At 37.9% G+C, this 18,286-nt stretch overlaps 1 protein-coding gene across 3 annotated transcripts in view; it reads left to right on the forward strand.

Annotated features, from left to right (window-relative positions):
- Window positions 1-18,286, forward strand: part of LOC128696887 (sodium channel protein 60E-like) — a 538,339-nt gene that overhangs the window by 387,613 nt on the left and 132,440 nt on the right. For 2 of the 3 annotated variants that reach the window (XM_070096097.1, XM_070096098.1), the window contains exons 17-19: window positions 1-263; window positions 7,982-8,110; window positions 14,563-14,738. The exon at window positions 1-263 is cut by the window's left edge and continues 75 nt beyond it. In XM_070096097.1, coding sequence (XP_069952198.1) covers window positions 1-263; window positions 7,982-8,110; window positions 14,563-14,738 — 568 coding nt within the window. Of the gene's footprint in view, window positions 264-7,981; window positions 8,111-10,938; window positions 11,526-14,562; window positions 14,739-18,286 lie in introns of those variants that run through there. The other variant, XM_070096099.1, reaches the window with a different exon arrangement.

Raw genomic sequence — 18,286 nt, forward strand, 5'->3', positions numbered from 1 at the left:
GTGTATCCTCCCAACATGAAAACAGGGACCAGGAATACACTGAACAACAGTTTCGAGAGTACCCTGCACGTGAATATTCTCAAGAATACCCAGTTGGGGAATATCGACAGGATTACTCAAATGAGTTTGGGCATGAGCATGATTACCATCAATTGCAATTTCCAGAATCAAACTTGTCTGAAGGAGATGGATACAATAATGAAGACAGTGTGTCAGAAGTCAACTTATCAGATGGCAACATCCCCAAAATGAAGCTGGATGAGGTAAGGCTTTTTTAAACCTTTTATGACAGCTTATTTTGGTCACGGGCAGTCGTAAGGAAATCCGATATGCGTATGCAAGGGATTGTGAGTATTTCCTATTTGTTACTTCTATCATCGTAGGGCACTAAGTTTGGATTATTATGTTTTATACTGGGTGGAAGTCCTGCCATCACATCTATTGGTGTGATCTTCAAATTTTTATGAGGTGGACCCAAAAGAAAGTGGGTGGCCATGGTCACATGACTTAATCACATAATGACCCCTCCCACATCCATAAGTAGGGGCATTGTGACTGATCCATGCCAGGAGAAATTTTCTTATTCTAACAAATAAAATATCACCACAGCCACGTACAGTAGCAGTAGTATTGCTCATCGTTTATTAGGGTTCTCACGTGTCCTTACACCACTGCTGAAGTGGAATTGACAAATTAAGATTCTCATATTAAAAGGCATTTATCCATAAGTTGTGCAGGCACTGGAGCAGTTTTCTTTCACAGTTGTATAGAAGAACTTTGTTTATAGAGGTAGACAAAGGTAAAATATTGAATATATATATAGATATGCTACATAAGCTTGCTGCATGGCTCAATGGAATATACTGTATAATGATATTCACCAACAAAAGCTTGACATGGTAAGTCAGAAATAAAGTACAGTATAGATAAACTTAACTGGTAACTCTTCAAAATGCATATATACATTTATTTTGCATTAGTTCTGTAATATTAAAAATGTATTTTGTGACATGGTTCTAAAATTTGAAAGCCAGTAGCTGAGAACAGTATATATTTAATAGTATTTAAGCTGGGTCATTAGATGTATTACCTCAGCATTGGGCATTTTTTTATAATAGGATTATGAACCATTCCAAACTGAATAGAAATACAGATAAAATGAGCAGTAAATAAGATGATGACTTTTAAGTTTTGAATTTGCACTGCTCAAAACCACATACAACTGGGTGAACAAAGTGTCTCATTTTGCCAAAATCCTTGTACAAAATGATTATTAACCCTTTGACTTTCGCAAGCCCCTTTCTGAAACTGTCATTTTATGTCACAAAATTTTTGGAAAAAAAAAAATCTGAAATGATAGAGAATCTTTTCCCGATGGTAATACGAAATTTGGTCGAAAACTCACGGAATTATGCTCCACGAAGTTAGCGATCTCGGCGACATATATGCATCGGCAATTTTGCCGAATATGAGCCCCGTTTTTGGCTGATTTCGTTGTTCCAGTTGACCAAACTCATAGCTATTTCTTTAGAACTTCGTTTTGTCTATCAATTGAGTACAAGAAACTGCCCATTTACTTATTTAAACTACCCAATAAAGCGGTCAGAAATTGGCAATTTGGCCAATTTCACACAAAATAAAAAAGGTGCCAGTTTCAAAATAGGATCCAGAATAAACAATGTACACATTCTTGGCACAAAAATAGCTTATCCTCTGTTCATTAGTCACGTCTCTAGGTCCCTCTTATATTACTCTTGCTTTCTGTTTTGATTTTTTATTCATACAAAAAATACTAAATTTACTGTTATGCAGACTACTGCATTATTGTAAAAATGGTATAAATAATATCAATGCACTAGTGAAAGAATATTGGACTCCCCAGTTGACGTGTATTGGACGTGTGGTGTGATTTGCTTACTCTTGAACATTGGTAAAAATTGAACATTTCTGCTACTTTGAGCTCAATTTCAAGGTCATTTTCATCGTGAAACTAATCAAAATCATCTCTATTTCTGAAATGTTTTCCATTTTGTCAAGCGAGACCATGAAAACGAGAATACAACAATAAATACATGTACTATACGAAAACACACCTCAAATTCGGCGTTTTAATCCAAAAAGTCTTTTTTTTCTCGTGCACTGCTTGCTGCAGGATTTTTTTTTTGTGGTGCACAGTGGCTACACAGACCCATTCTCTCACATGTGGGTCTATCAGCTTTCTCCTGTTTGATTTGAAGCCGCTAGAATTATTGAGTATATACACGTCCGAAATGCTGGCTCGTAAGATGTATATATGCGACCAAAACAGTCAAAGGGTTAAAAAAAAAACCTTCCTTAAAACTAGTAATTTACACTATATATGTGGTACTCCATGAAACATGGATGGAGGAAGTAATCTATGCATAAATTAAATCGAAAGAAACCCAAAGTATTTCTTTTCTTATGCCAAATCTAAGTCGAGAACAACATCCAGTATTGGGCCCCTACTTAAACAAGATGGGTCCTACACAGATGACAGCAAGGAAATGAGTGAGCTACTCAAGTCCCAGTATGACTCGGTTTTTAGCAAGCCATTAACCAGACTGAGAGTTGAAGATCAAAATGAATTTTTTTATGAGAGCCACAGAATTTGGTAAACACAAGCTTGTCTGATGTTATCATGACCCCAAATGACTTTGAACAGGCGATAAGTGACATGCCCATGCACTCTGCCCCAGGGCCAGACTCGTGGAACTCAGTGTTCACCAAGAACTGCAAGAAGCCCCTATCACGAGTTTTTACCATCCTAGGGAGAGGGAGCATGGACATGGGGGTCGTCCCACAGTTACTAAAAACAACAGACATAGCCCCACTCCACAAAGGGGGCACTAAAGCAATAGCAAAGAACTACAGACCAATAGCACTAACATCCCATATCATAAAAATCTTTGAAAGAGTCCTAAGAAGCAAGATTGCCACCCATCTAAATACCCATCAATTACACAACCCAGGGCAACATGGGTTTATAGCAGGTCGCTCATGTCTGTCCCAACTACTGGATCACTACGACAAGGTCCTAGATGCACTAGAAAAAAAATGCAGATATAATATATACAGCCATCCAGTGGCTTTATCAATACAAATTCTTGGACATAATTAGAAAACAGAAGAACTATATACAAAAGATGAGGTAATCAGTCCCTCAGCCTTGGAGGTGGTGTTTACAACATCTTGTCGGTATTGTATACCTGTCTTGCACAACATATACAGACTTTGCAAAAGCCTTGGACAAGTGTGACCATGGCATAATAGAGCACAAAATGCGTGCTAAAGGAATAACAGGAAAAGTTGGTAGATGGATCTACAATTTCCTCACTAACAGAACACAAAGTGTAGTAGTCAACAGAGTAAAGTCTGAGGCAGCTATGGTGAAAAGCTCTGTTCCACAAGGCACAATACTCGCTCCCATCTTGTTTCTCATCCTCATATCTGACATAGACAAGGATGTCAGCCACAGCACCATGTCTTCCTTTGCAGATGACACCCGAATCTGCATGATAGTGTCTTCCATTGCAGACACTGCAAGGCTCCAGGCAGACATCAACCAAATCTTTCAATGGGCTGCAGAAAACAATATGAAGTTCAATGATGAGAAATTTCAATTACTCCGATATGGTAAACATGAGGAAATTAAAACTTAATCAGAGTACAAAACAAATTCCAGCCACAAAATAGAGCGAAAAACCATTGTCAAAGACCTGGGAGTGATCATGTCGGAGGATCTCACCTTCAAGGACCATAACATTGTATCATTTGCATCTGCTAGAAAAATGACAGGATGGGTAATGAGAACCTTCAAAACTAGGGATGCCAAGCCCATGATGACACTGTTCAGGTTGCTTGTTCTAGCTAGGCTGGAATATTCCTGCACACTAACAGCACCTTTCAAGGCAGGTGAAATTGCTGACCTAGAAAATGTACAGAGAATCTTCATGGGATGCATAACGGAGATAAAACACCTCAATTACTGGGAGCGCTTGAAGTTCCTGAACCTGTACTCCCTGGAACGCAGGCGGGAGAGATGCACAATTATATACACCTGGAAAATCCTAGAGGGACTAGTATCGAACTTGCACACGAAATTCACTCACAACGAAAGCAAAAAACTCGGCAGATGATGCAACATCCCCCCAATGAAAAGCAGGGGTGTCACTAGCATGTTGTTACAAAAAACGCGATTCTAAAAGCTTAGAGATCTCCAGTGAATACTAGAAAGGACTGCCCTTCTAGCATCCAGCCTGTTACTGGGTTTTCGTAACAAGTAGTCAGTATCCTTGTCCAATTATCCATTAGAATTCAGTATTATTCAATAGTGCTTCAGGATTACAACTGGTAGGCTACTAACTAGAGAAATCAAAATTTAATAAATTTATTAAGTCTAGAGGTATATTATCAAAGTAAATTAAATTAAATTAATCACAGTAATCAAAATAATATTAATCGCTTCTCTCGAGTTCAATATTATTGTGCTGAAAGCACATATCACATTTATAATTCTTAAGTACCGTCTGGTACATTAACATTTAATAAGATATTACAAATATGTACAAGTAAGTGTGTATGCGTGTAAGTGCTCTAAGTAGTTCACTATGTCTCACGACTCGACTAGACTTAAACAAGTGACTGACAAAGTCCTCACATAAACTAACTTCTTGACCGACTGGCAACCAGAACAGTCTGCTTGAACAATGAAAAGAATGCTAAGCCCAATAGCCATATAACAAGCGACTGCGACACAATCAGGATCAAGGAGATAATATAACGACACTAAGTAGGGACCATCAGCAGATCCTCCACAAAAGTTACAAAACTCCCATACTACTGAATCTAAGTTCAGCATAGGAAAAACCCTGACTGTGACAATACACAGAAACCAGTACAAAATTAGGTCAGAAGCTATAGCTAAGGACCTGAGATGTTCAGAGTGTCTAAGCGACACACAACCTCAGTACAACGTCGAAAATCACTAAGTCTATACAATGTTCTGTGAACAGAGTTCTACAGAACTAACAAGAATAATGAGACAGACAATCTGTCCAACCACCAAGCGAGTCTCGAGCAGACTGTATACTTCACGAGAGGTGAGGACACCCCCCCTCGATCACGTGATAGCCCCGTGGACAGCACAGCTCAGAAGCCGGCAGTATAACGAGCGACAAGCGATAATTACAGTAGTTTGACAATCAAGACATGAACTGAGCACATATTATGTACATCCTAACAACATAAGTCAAATAAGAATATAAAGCAATATATTCATGATTTAGCTATTATCGCAAATATAAGCAATATAAAATTATATGAAAAGATAATATACATTATATATATACATAATCATTGTAACCCATTCAGGGGTTGCAACACATGTTAAGAGACAGTACAATAAGTGTCAGGGGTCCGAGACTATTCGACTGCCTCCCAGCATACATAAGGGGGATTACCAATAGACCCCTGGCTGTCTTCAAGCAGGCACTGGACAAGCACTTAAGTCGGTACCTGACCAGCCGGGCTGTGGCTCGTACATTGGATTGCGTGCAGCCAGCAGTAACAGCCTGGTTGATCAGGTTCTGGTCCACCATGAGGCCTGGTCACAGACCAGGCCACGGGGGCGTTGACCCCCAGAACTCTCTCCAGATAAAGTCCAGGTAAACAGTATTCCTCCTGCAATTTTTGTTATGAATCATGTGAATTCCAAGAAGTCTTGTATGTTAGTTTTTTTTTTTCCCTGTCTTACTCTTAGGACAAATAAACTTATTAAGAATATCACTGTATCATCATGGCTGAAAAAATTTACAACCTACCTATAAACTGAAAATGAAAATTGGGTAAAGTTTACCAGTTCTGAACCATTATAAAGCCATGATAAAGAGAAAATGGAGGAAAGTTAAAAATTCAGTCATTAGAAAGTGAAGAGACAAAGTCAGACCAAGTTAAACATGTTCCAAAGACTAAAGTATTTATTAGTCCAGGGAGAGGCAAGTATGGGGAAGCAAAATCTTATTGTATCCCATCAAGATTAGGATGTCTGTGGTGAAGTCATGATTTTACATTTGCAGTTCTGTTTAGTTACCAGGTTTGGAAAGAAATAATTTATATTTTCAACTTAAAGCAAAAGGAATACCTGCCTCGGTGGGAGACGGCCGACTTGTTGAAAAAAAAAAAAAAAAAAAAAAAAAATGAAGATTCAGGAAATTAGGCAAACTACATAGTGTAGTTGTATATATTTAAGCATATACCTCTCCAATGTACCTGGGGAGGGTTTTGGGGGTCACCGCCCCATGGCCCAGTCTGTGACCAGGCCTCGTGGTGGATCAGGGTCTGATCAACCAGGCTGTTACTGCTTGCCATGCACAAACTGACATACAAACCATAGCCAGCTGGTCAGGTACTGACTTTAGGTGCCTGTTCAGTGCCTTCTTGAAGACAGCTAGGGGTCTCTTGGTAATCCCCCTTATATATGCTGGGAGGCATTGAACAATCTTGGGCCCCTGACACTTACCTGGAGTTTACCTGGAGAGAGTTCCGGGGGTCAACGCCCCCGTGGCCCGGTCTGTGACCAGGCCTCCTGGTGGATCAGAGCCTGATCAACCAGGCTGTTACTGCTGGCTGCACGCAAACCAACGTACGAGCCACAGCCCGGCTGATCAGGAACCGACTTTAGGTGCTTGTCCAGTGCCAGCTTGAAGACTGCCAGGGGTCTGTTGGTAATCCCCTTTATGTATGCTGGGAGGCAGTTGAACAGTCTCGGGCCCCTGACACTTATTGTATGGTCTCTTAACGTGCTAGTGACGCCCCTGCTTTTCATTGGGGGGATGTTGCATCGTCTGCCAAGTCTTTTGCTTTCGTAGCGAGTGATTTTCGTGTGCAAGTTCGGTACTAGTCCCTCTAGGATTTTCCAGGTGTATATAATCATGTATCTCTCCCACCTGCGTTCCAGGAAATACAGGTTCAGGAACTTATTGTGTTGTCTCTGTGTACTTGTGACACCATTGCTTTTCATTGGGGGAATTTTGCATCTACTGCCATGAATTGACTTAACTGAATATTTCAGACATTGCTAAGATCTTATGAATTCATTCTCACACTATCTCAGTAACCACCTTTCAAGCATGGAAGGAAAAAAATTGTTCCGAGTTAATATGCATTTAGTCGAATGACCTGTGGTGTTGTAGCCAGCCTGTGAGGTTGACCACTGTTTTCACCATCATCTGGTCAAGCCCACGGGTACACTTGGGTTACATTGCCTTGTTAAAAAGCTGTGTTAAATACAGTAATAGTCATTGATAACAGGTGAATCAATAAAGGGAATTATTTTTTAATTACTGGAAGCTTAGCACAAGAAGTGTGTGGTAGTGTTCTTTACATATATAAATGGCAATTAGATAGATGGTACTATTTCTTTAGTCATGTAACACACAGTATATATAAAATATGCTGGATTATGAAAAAAGCTAAATCTGGTTGCTTATGGATATACAGGTAAGTAAATATGCATTAGATACAAATTTGCTAAGAACTTTGATACTAAAATTTTTCATTCATTGTATAAGCTAATTATTTATTCTGACTAGAATGCATGAAGTTCTTACAAAAACTTTTTTACAGATTTTGAATGCAATATATTACCTTAATTTTTTCACTTTTTAAAAGTTGTTTAATTAGCAAAGCATTATGGCTTTACAATAGTTCTACCTAGAATATTTATTCTTACATACGAATAATATATTTTTTGCATGCTTTAAAATCATTATTAGCATTTATTACATTTTTGCACCTTTGTACTTTTGCCAACTGATCAGAGTATGTAAAACCTCCTCCCTGCAAATGCTGCACTGAAGTATTCTTTGATGCAGTATACCTTTCCTTCTCACAATTTCTTCCACCTAACAATTGCAGTCCACCAGCAGAAGGAATTTGCTTAATATTAGCATTACCTCCTCAGATGAGCTTCAGTGACCTACACCGGTCAAGCTCTAAGGATATTGACGGTTTTCAGGAAGTGAGCTTCGATCCACAAGCCAAAGATGCTCATGGAGAACCTAATGGGGGACCTAAAGGGAAGCACTGGCAGGTGAGAGACTATACATTATGTTCCCGGTAAGTCTAGGTGCCGGAGCAAATTCTGCGTATCTTGATGGGTACGAAAGCAAAACAGTCTGATATAGAAAGTCAGCTACAGTTTGACAGTTATGTATGAGAACGCCATTGTGAGGGTTAGAATTGTGTGCTTTTCAGTAATTTGCAATAGTTTTTTAATACTAAGAATGGGATGCACATATTGCACCAATGCAACAGAGATATGAGGGAGTATATTTGTCTTGCTTAATATGATGGGAACTAATCATTAGAATATTCCAGAGTGTCTCTCAGTAGCTGAAAATATATTGGTCTAGGTAATTCAAACTCAGTGGTGCAAAAAAGTGACCAGCTGGTATGATACTGTAACAAAAATAAATAAAAGTATTTAAGGTTAAAGAACATGTATCTAGTTCTAAAAGTGTTCCAAAATAAGAGTAGTAAAAGTAGATACCTTAAGATAACTAATACATTTCCTTTGAAGAAGGAAAAGCATTGTCTTTGTTGATCTGGGCAATGATTGCCCTCCAGTGTATGGGTTATCTCACTTTTGATCATATTACAGCTTTAAGTGCTTCAAAATTTAGCTTTCCATTCAATAACTAGAAAAAACTCGACGTTCCTACACATTATCCATCGTAAAACCATCAATAGCAAATAAACTCGCTAAGCAGTTTCCTTATGGTCACCAACCAAACCTTCCACCTTGAGTAGAGACTCAAGATGTCGATTGTTGAAGGGATAACAATGAATAGTGATTGGTCATTGAACTTGCAGCAATTTTTTTTTGTCCAGGTAAGTTATTGTATTTCTTATGAATTTCACTGGCTCTTCAGAATCATTAAAAACTGACCCAGAGAATGGAGAAGCTGCAGGATGGATCTCACAAGTGACAATTAGGATTTAACCCCCAGAGAAGTGGAACAGAATTCTTCCTCCATAAGCCATGCGTGTCGTAAGAGGCGACTAACATGCGGGGAGCAAGGGGCTAGTAACCACTTCTCCAGTATACATTACTAAAGTTAAATTGGAGAAACTTTTGTTTTTCTTTTGAGCCACCCTGCGTCAGTGGGATACGGCCGGTTTGTTGAAAGAAGAAATGCAGGAGTACAGGCTCTGGGGACAGGCTGCAATTCTCCCAGAAAGAGAAAGTTCAGGGTGAGCATATCACTGAGCACATTACTTGAGGCGAGCATCAAGTGATTAATCTCTGCAGCAAACATTCATTTGACAAATGAAAGGTGAGCTTTTAGGAACTTGACAAGGAGTCATTCATGACACATGTACAGCATATCATGTCCATCTTTGAGTCAGTGGCACCAGTATGAAACCCATACCTGATACGGTAGGTCAAGAAGATGCTGAAAGTGCAAAGGTTTGTATCAAGACTAGAGGACAGGAACCAAGGTAACATAATGACATACAAAATACAGTACTGATAGTGGACAGGGACAGTCTTGGGGATTTTCAGATATACATGCATATTTCTTTAACCTCAGAGTGGTCAAGAAGTGGAAATACCTATATGGTAAAGTGGGAAAGGCATGATCTATACATACCTTTAAGAATAGGTATGAAGGATTCATAAAACTAGGAGAGGGGGGACCCACTAATAGCCATTGGAGAGATGGGGGCCAGTAGCTGAAATTCAACCCCTGAAACCACGTAAATAAGGGTACATATAGGCATGTGTGAGCAAAGTAACATTTATGAAAGGGTTCAGGGAAACCGGCAGGCCGGACTTGAGTCCTGGAGATGGGAAGTACAGTGCCTGCACTCTGAAGGAGGGGTGTTATGTTGCAGTTTAAAAACTGTAGTGTAAAGCACCCTTCTGGCAAGACAGTGATGGAGTGAATGATGGTGAAAGTTTTTCTTTTTCGGGCCACCCTGCCTTGGTGGGATTCGGCCAGTGTGATAATAAAATAATAATATAGGCATGTACAAAAATAGGGTTTTGAGGCATTCTGGCCATTTGATGGTCAAGAGGCAGACTCAGGAAATGAAGCTTGATGTCTTCCACACAGTTTTCCTATCTTGTACAGTTAAACAAGTCCAGGTATACCCAGGTATCCAGGTAAGTACACGTGCATGACTATTAAGCAGAATAAGATATAAATAGTTTTTGTTGGTGATTATCTCCATATTTTAATTAAAATAAAATGTCATGCTGTAAAAAAAATTGGTACTGGAACATCTTTAGCACTGTCTCATTAATTCAGCTTGTCTTTGTTCCTCATTTAACATTAATGTGCCATCAACCTTCCCCTTTTCCTTCCCTGCCTTTCAGGCCTGACCCGTAATACTAGCAGAAGAATTAAAATAGGGCTGAGAAGTTCTTGAGCTGCATTATGCAGCTCAAGAACTAATGCACTGCAAACTTTAATTAAAAAAGGGCATTGAGTTAAAATATACCAGTATAGTAGTTAGGTAATTTTTATTAGATTATTGACTAGAATTTTCTCACTGACTACTAGACTTAAGTCTGAAATTTTGCATTTGATATTCAAAACAAGGTAATGCACCAAAACAGTTAATAAATATTAATCCCTTATGACCATTTTAATTGTCTAAAATAACAGCATAAATTCTGAATCAGCATACATATGCAGACAAGAAGGTGTTTGTGATAATCATGGGAAGTACTTCTGCTGTTAAAACTACTGTCACTTTTGTAAACTGCTATATTATTTATTACACCAAAATGTGTACAGTACATTGCAGACTGCAGTAAATTCAAAGTATAATTTGATACTGGGCCCTTAGGTTCTACAATCTTAGTGAAAAAAAAAAAAAAAGATTTTAGCCAAGTTTTTTTTTCTTCAGGCTGTGAGGAACTCTAAGGAAAAAAAGAAGAGTCAAAACAAGAAATCTGGAACTTCTGATGAAGTATTGTACTTTTTTTAATTTCATTTTTAGTTTACTGATGCAGTAACCATGCTTTTAATATGCTTCAGAGCTGCTTCATTCATAGAAAGGGACAAGCTAATGATCGTGCCTAACTTTCTGTGTATGGGAATAGATTGTGGAATGCTGCTGAGAGTGCAATTACTATTAGATGCAGGCATAAGTAGCATAATCCAAAATAAGTGTCCCGTGAAAGTCCTTGTACTTCATGTTTAAAGTTTGAGAAAGAGAACCATGGCAACTGAGAACAATGACAGGAACCTAGTGTTGATGCATTCATTGAGATAGCTACTGAAAATCTAACCCTGATTTTAGATTTTTGTAAAAAAAGTGATTACATATAAACTTTTTTTTATAGCTGATATATCATCATTTTAATTGGTTAACTCTTCAAAGGGCCTCAAAATAAACTAGTTTTTTATTGAATGATTAATTTTTTTAATTTTGTATATACTAGTGGGCAGTCACAGTAGTAGATATAGTAGGGGATAGTTTTGGAGTGGTTGGTGCTATTATTTAATAAATGTATGGAAGAGGGTAAGGTACCTAGGGATTTGCAGAGAGCATGCATAGTTCCTTTGTATAAAGGCACTGTGACCCCATACTGCCATTCAAACACGTTTTCATTCACTTTCCAAAACGCAGATGTGATTTATACAGATTTTGCAAAGGCATTTGACAAATGCGATCATGGAGTGGTAGCACACAAAATGAAGGCCATGGGCATTATGGGGAAGGTAGGCAGATGGATTTTGTGTTTCCTAACACACACAGCACAGAAAGTAGTAGTAGTGAACAGGGCAAGATCCAGCATCAGCGAGATCAAAAGCTCGGTGCCCCAAGGCACTGTCCTGGCACCTCTGCTGTTTCTCATCCTCATAGCGGACAGACAAAAGCACCCAGCACACTTTTGTATCATTTGCAAATGACACTAAAATCAGCATGAAAGTCACAATGGTAGAGGACACTGAAAAAGTACTGGAAGACATAAACAGTTTTCCATTGGGCAGTGGAGAACATGATGATGTTCAATGGTGATGAGTTCCAGCTGCTTAGGTATGGAAAGAATGAAGAACTCAAAGGAACACTATATACAGAACTTGAGAAGGTCACCAAATAGAACACAAGGAACACTTAAAAGTCCTGGGAATAATCATGTCAGTGGACCTTTCTTTTAAAGACCATAACAGGACAAAGATCACGACAGCCAGGAAGATGACGGGGTGGGTATTGAGAACTTTCAAAACAAGGGAAATAATGCCGATGGTGACACTTCAAATTGCTAGTGCTCCCTCACTTAGAATATTGCTCAATGCTGATGGCCCCGTTCAAAGCAGGAGAAATATCGGAACTGGAACAAATACAGGGATTGTTTATGGCTCACATTGAGCCTGTAAAGCACCTAAACTACTGGGAACGCCTGCAAGTCTTGAACATGTATTCATTGGAGCGGAGGAGAGAGAGATGCATGATAATATATACCTGGAAAATACTCGAGGGCTTGGTCCCAAATCTGCACACTGCCATAATAACGTACTGGAGTGAGAGATATGGGAGGAAGTGTAAAATAAACCCAGTGAGGAGCAGGGGTGCGGCGGAGACAATAAGGGAACACTATCAACATCCGGGGTCCCAGACTATTCAACATCTTACCAGAAGATATCAGAAACATGGCTGGAACAAGTGTAAAAGTCTTCAAGAGGAAACTGGACAAGTATCTTCACTGGGTGCCAGATCAACCAGGCTGTGATGGATATGTAGGACAGCGGGCCTCCAACAGCAATAGCCTGGTTGACCAGGCAAGCACCAGACGAGCCTAGCCCATGGCCAGGCTCTGAGAGTAGATACTCTCTCGAAACTCTTCAAAGGTATATCAGGGTGTGATGAGGCTTTAAAGTGCTGGATAAACATGTCACAAACTTGCATTATTATGGTCATCATCTAGGACATCTAGGCACAAAAAGTTTTGTTTCTTCCCACCAATATGAAGTCACTAGTGAAAGTTGGTTTATTATATTAACCATAACTGTAGGATTAACAAGCAGAAATTAAAATATAACCATCTATATTTACTAACTCATTGCCATAATTACTTTTTTATTGTATCTACACTTGCTCCAATTAATGAAATTAATTATATAATATAATTACATGCTTACTTGAGTCTTAGCTTTAGAGTTCCAGCTTCTGGCTTCTTCGGTAGATTTGAAGACAATGCATGGCAAAGATGCAAAACATGTTTACATTAAGTCCCTTTGAATGGTGCATGATTTCATTGTCATCATTTTAAATACTGGTCACCCCTGTTTAATGACACTAATTCTTCTCACCAAAACTGGTATTAATTTTATGCTAATCTAGTTGAGTTTCTCCATAGACTTGTTTAATCAGAGATGTGTACATGCAAAACAAATTTGGTATATTTCTTATTTTAAAATCATATTATTGATGTGTTGTATATATGACAGTTGTGTATGAGTAATTAACATAATACTTACCTTGAACCTTCCCTGAACCCCCTCGATTCCTTCCCAATACTCAGTTATCATTTTTCCTGGTAGGATAACTATGTAAAATGTTTTAGTCTATCTTTTAACTTTCTCACCAATATAATCTCTAGTATTCTTTGAATGTTAATTTCTTATTGAATTTCAGTTTTAAAACCATTAGTCATATTTTCTGCTAACCATTAGCCATGCAAAATTTAAATTTATTATAAAATATTTTGAAAAATGCTTGATGGATTAATCAGGTAACAGAAACGTATGATTTTAGGCTGGCTCTTCTAAAAAATTTAAGCTTTAGTCATTGGAATGGTACTTCAGTAAATGCTGCTGCATAAATTTATAATGTAAAATTTACCATTGAATGCTTAATTTGTGAAGGTTTGATTTTTTCTCCATCTCCAGACCCCTCTTTTTCCCCACTTTATTTTTAATTTAAATTTTAATGAGATCAGAACAATATCCAAGGAAATAAGTCCACTTGAACTATAGTAGCAAATTGAAGCTATGGTCCTCTTCCTTGAAACAAACTTAATTACCACCTATTTCCTAGCCACTGTATGATCCCCTAATGGTTTAACGCTCTCCCAGGACTATAATGCTAATGTCAGTCATGGGAGAGCACAGATCTCGGCTATGTTTGTGCACACTGCTACACCATTTGACATAGAGGGCAAACTGTGTGTTTTCTAATGTATCTTTTTTATATTACAAATTTAATTTGACCAAACTGACATTCAGTGGGGGTGACTACTTTGATTATCAAGCATTATAGTACTGTAGTCTTACACAGCTTTAATTTGCTGGATAAAACAATGGTTTTGGCATCTTTTATAGAATGCCAGTACTGTAATTGTGTACAAATCTTGTGCTAAATTTTGTATATTAGCATTTTGCTTATTTAACTAATGTATTATGTGAGGAAGAACCTTGCCATTACTCTTTGCCGAGGAAATTGTACGTTTGTTGTAGCTTATATTGCATAGTATTTTTTGTCTTTTAGTTTCATAGGATTACAGAATTACTTTTTTTTACTTAGACGGTGAAGAAGGATATTCCAAATGTGCTGAACAAGACTCAGAGTTGGAGTGCTGTTGTTAGCTATGTGGATACTATCACTGGAGGGGTTAAAGATGATGAGGACCCAAGATTCAAGAGGACAGAAATTATAGCCAAGGAACCTGCAGACTGTTTTCCCAAACAGTTTTTTAACAAGTGAGATTTCAGAGATTCATTAAGCTTTACTATAATAAATGAATTCCATTTTGTTTTGTGTGTAGAATTGTGCTTATCAATTAGCCCTTCATAAATAACTTGATTACATTAGACCTTTTAAATGTGCTTTTGAAATAAAATTGTTTATTACTATCAGTTATTTTTTTTTATAATTTAAATTCAGTACATTAATATTCTAGTTTTTAACAATTATTATTTTCATGAAATATGGTTATGTATTTTCCCTTGCGAAATCCTATATAGTTTGCAGGATTTTAATTTATAGAATTCAGTTATCACACATTTTTACCAATGGATGCCCCTCAAGAGAGGTACATTGATGCTAGTGAGAGAATTGTGATACAAGTAATTGGACCAGGTTTTTCCTTGTTTGCACTGAACTTATTGCCTCCCATTATCCAAGCCTCATTTTTGGGGGCTTGATGTTCAACTCCTAAATTGAAAACCAACCATAAGAGTTCAAAATACTCATTGGCTTTCACTTTCTTAAATTTTTCTCCTTTTTTTTTAATCATATTTTCTTATAAATATTGTTTTATTAGTGAGATTTAAGCTGATAAGTCCTCTGAAGCTAAATCCTGAAACAAACTTTATTATACAGATGTAATGTTGAATTACTGGTAGTCTAGATTCTAAATGAATAAAAGCCCTTGAATTTAGGGTGCTATCTCTATAGAAAAACATGCATACCTGGAAGGTGTTCTGGGAGTCAATGCCCCTGCGGCCTGATCCGTGCATGGTGTTGCGGTAAATAGTAGTGTTGTATACGTAGTTCTCCTTTGTTTGGGCAAAAATAAATTAAAAGTGAGCGAAATAAATTAAGTGGTGTGGGGGTGTGTTCATTTGTTCTCTTATTCAGGTTTGATATTATTCATTTTGTTATTTCTGTCAAATAAAGGCTAAATATTTAATATTGTTTGTATAGTAATTTAAGAAAAAAAATCATTCATATTGACACTGATAAGTTTTCAGTTATTTACACTATTATTTTTAATATAAATATGTTGAAAGTGAACATAGAAAAGAGTAAGGTGATGAGGGTATCAAATGATTTAGATAAAGAAAAATTGGATATCAAATTGGGGAGGAGGAGTATGGAAGAAGTGAATGTTTTCAGATACTTGGGAGTTGACGTGTCGGCGGATGGATTTATGAAGGATGAGGTTAATCATAGAATTGATGAGGGAAAAATAGTGAGTGTTGCGTTGAGGTATATGTGGAGTCAAAAAACGTTATCTATGGAGGCAAAGAAGGGAATGTATGAAAGTATAGTAGTACCAACACTTACATGGATGTGAAGCTTGGGTGGTAAATGCAGCAGCGAGGAGACGGTTGGAGGCAGTGGAGATGTCCTGTCTAAGGGCAATGTGTGGTGTAAATATTATGCAGAAAATTTGGAGTGTGGAAATTAGGAGAAGGTGTGGAGTTAATAAAAGCATTAGTCAGAGGGCAGAAGAGGGGTTGTTGAGGTGGTTTGGTCATTTAGAGAGAATGGATCAAAGTAGAATGACATGGAAAGCATATAAATCTATAGGGGAAGGAAGGAGGGGTAGGGGTCATCCTCGAAAGAGGGGGTAAAGGAGGTTTTGTGGGCGAGGGGCTTGGACTTCCAGCAAGCGTGCATGAGCATGTTAGATAGGAGTGAATGGAGACGAATGATACTTGGGACCTGACGATCTGTTGGAGTGTGAGCAGGGTAATATTTAGTGAAGGGATTCAGGGAAACCGGTTATTTTCATATAGTCGGACTTGAGTCCTGGAAATAGGAAGTACAATGCCTGCACTTTAAAGGAGGGGTTTTGGGATATTGGCAGTTTGGAGGGATATGTTGTGTATTTTTATACGTATATGCTTCTAAACTGTTGTATTCTGAGCACCTCCGCAAAAGCAGTGATAATGTGTGAGTGTGGTGAAAGTGTTGAATGATGATGAAAGTATTTTCTTTTTGGGGATTTTCTTTGTTTTGGGTCACCCTGCCTCGGTGGGAGACGGCCGACTTGTTGGGAAAAAAAAAAAAAAAAAAAAAATTGTTCTCCTATGCCAGCATTGCTGGCTTCATGTGGTCAGTTGTTTCTTGAAAGTGTTGCTGGCTAACATTGTGCCTAATAGCAATAATGCCTCAAGAAAGGCTACAGATGGAAATAATAAAAAAAAGTGAGTGGCATACTAAGATCAGTCCTTATAACTGGGACTTAAATGACCTTATAGAGCATAATTAAAGTTTGATTACTTGAATGCTAAGTTTAATAAAACATGTAAATATGAAGAGAAAGCAGTCTAAACTGAACTCCCAAATATTGTTGATATTAACAGTCAATGCAGTAATCATTTCATATTAAAGAAGTATTTTTTAATAGAGTTCTGAAGCAATTGGAAGTTAAGGAACTTTTGCAGCTACTGATAGTTTTGTATTTGTCTTATCTGCATAGTTTCTTAACAGGTTAAGTCCAACACATTATGTCAGAGGCACTGATACTCAATATCATTAATAATATACTAAGTCTAGATTGAAATAGTATGTAAGCCTTATGATTAGTCTTGAAATGCATCACATAATTAGGGGCCTTCTTCTGAGCCTACAATTGCACCAAATTATTTGTTATACCAAGATCAATTTCTAAACACAATCACTTGGACTGTGTAACTACTGTAACTTTTTTGTATAATGCATAAGAAATAAAATTATATTTTATTTTTATGTTTCAACTTGTCTGGTAAATTAAAGATTAGCCTTTAGGAATCTCGACTAAGTCATTCTGGGCCCTCTGTATTACATCAAGCCCATCTTGGAGTGTGTGGCACCAGTATGAAACCCACACCTGAAAAAGCATGTTGAAAGAACTGGAGAAAGTACAGAAGCATGGAACAAGGCTTATTCCAGAGCCAAGGGGCATGAGCTACGAGGGGAGACTAACAATTGGATTAAGCAACAGTGCAAGATAGAAGAACCATGGGAGCGACTCATGAAATTATAATAATACAGTTGCAAACAAATTACAGAACTGGTGGTGTTTGAACCTGTAATTTATAATCAGGGGAGATATGGTAAGGTGCAAAATACTTAGAGGAATTGATAGAGTAGACAGGGACACAGGAACACAACTGTAAGTTAAACACAAATGAGTCACAGGGATGTCAGAAAGTATTTCTTCAGACTCAGTGGTTGAGAAGTGAAATGATCTCAAAGAAGTAGCAGAGGCTTTCTCCATACATAGTTTTAAAGAGCAGTTATGATAGGGCCCATGAGGCTAGGAAGGAGTAAATTTGGAAATCTGAACATTGTGGACCAGGACCAGGAGCTAGGACTTGACCTATGCAATCATATATAGGCAAATGCAGACACAGAAAGAGAAGCTGAGCCTGTCCCCGTATGTACAACTCACTGGGTACACAGAGTAAACCTTCTCAACCTTGAGATACATTCCTAAAAATTAGTACCTTGTGCAAATTAAGGTTATGTGAAATGAAGGAAATGTGGAAAATAGTTACAGTTCAGACACTTCCAAATTTGCAAGTAATTTTTTATA

This window comes from Cherax quadricarinatus, chromosome 52 (assembly GCF_038502225.1).
Source record: "Cherax quadricarinatus isolate ZL_2023a chromosome 52, ASM3850222v1, whole genome shotgun sequence".
NCBI classification, from domain to species: Eukaryota; Metazoa; Arthropoda; class Malacostraca; order Decapoda; family Parastacidae; genus Cherax; species Cherax quadricarinatus.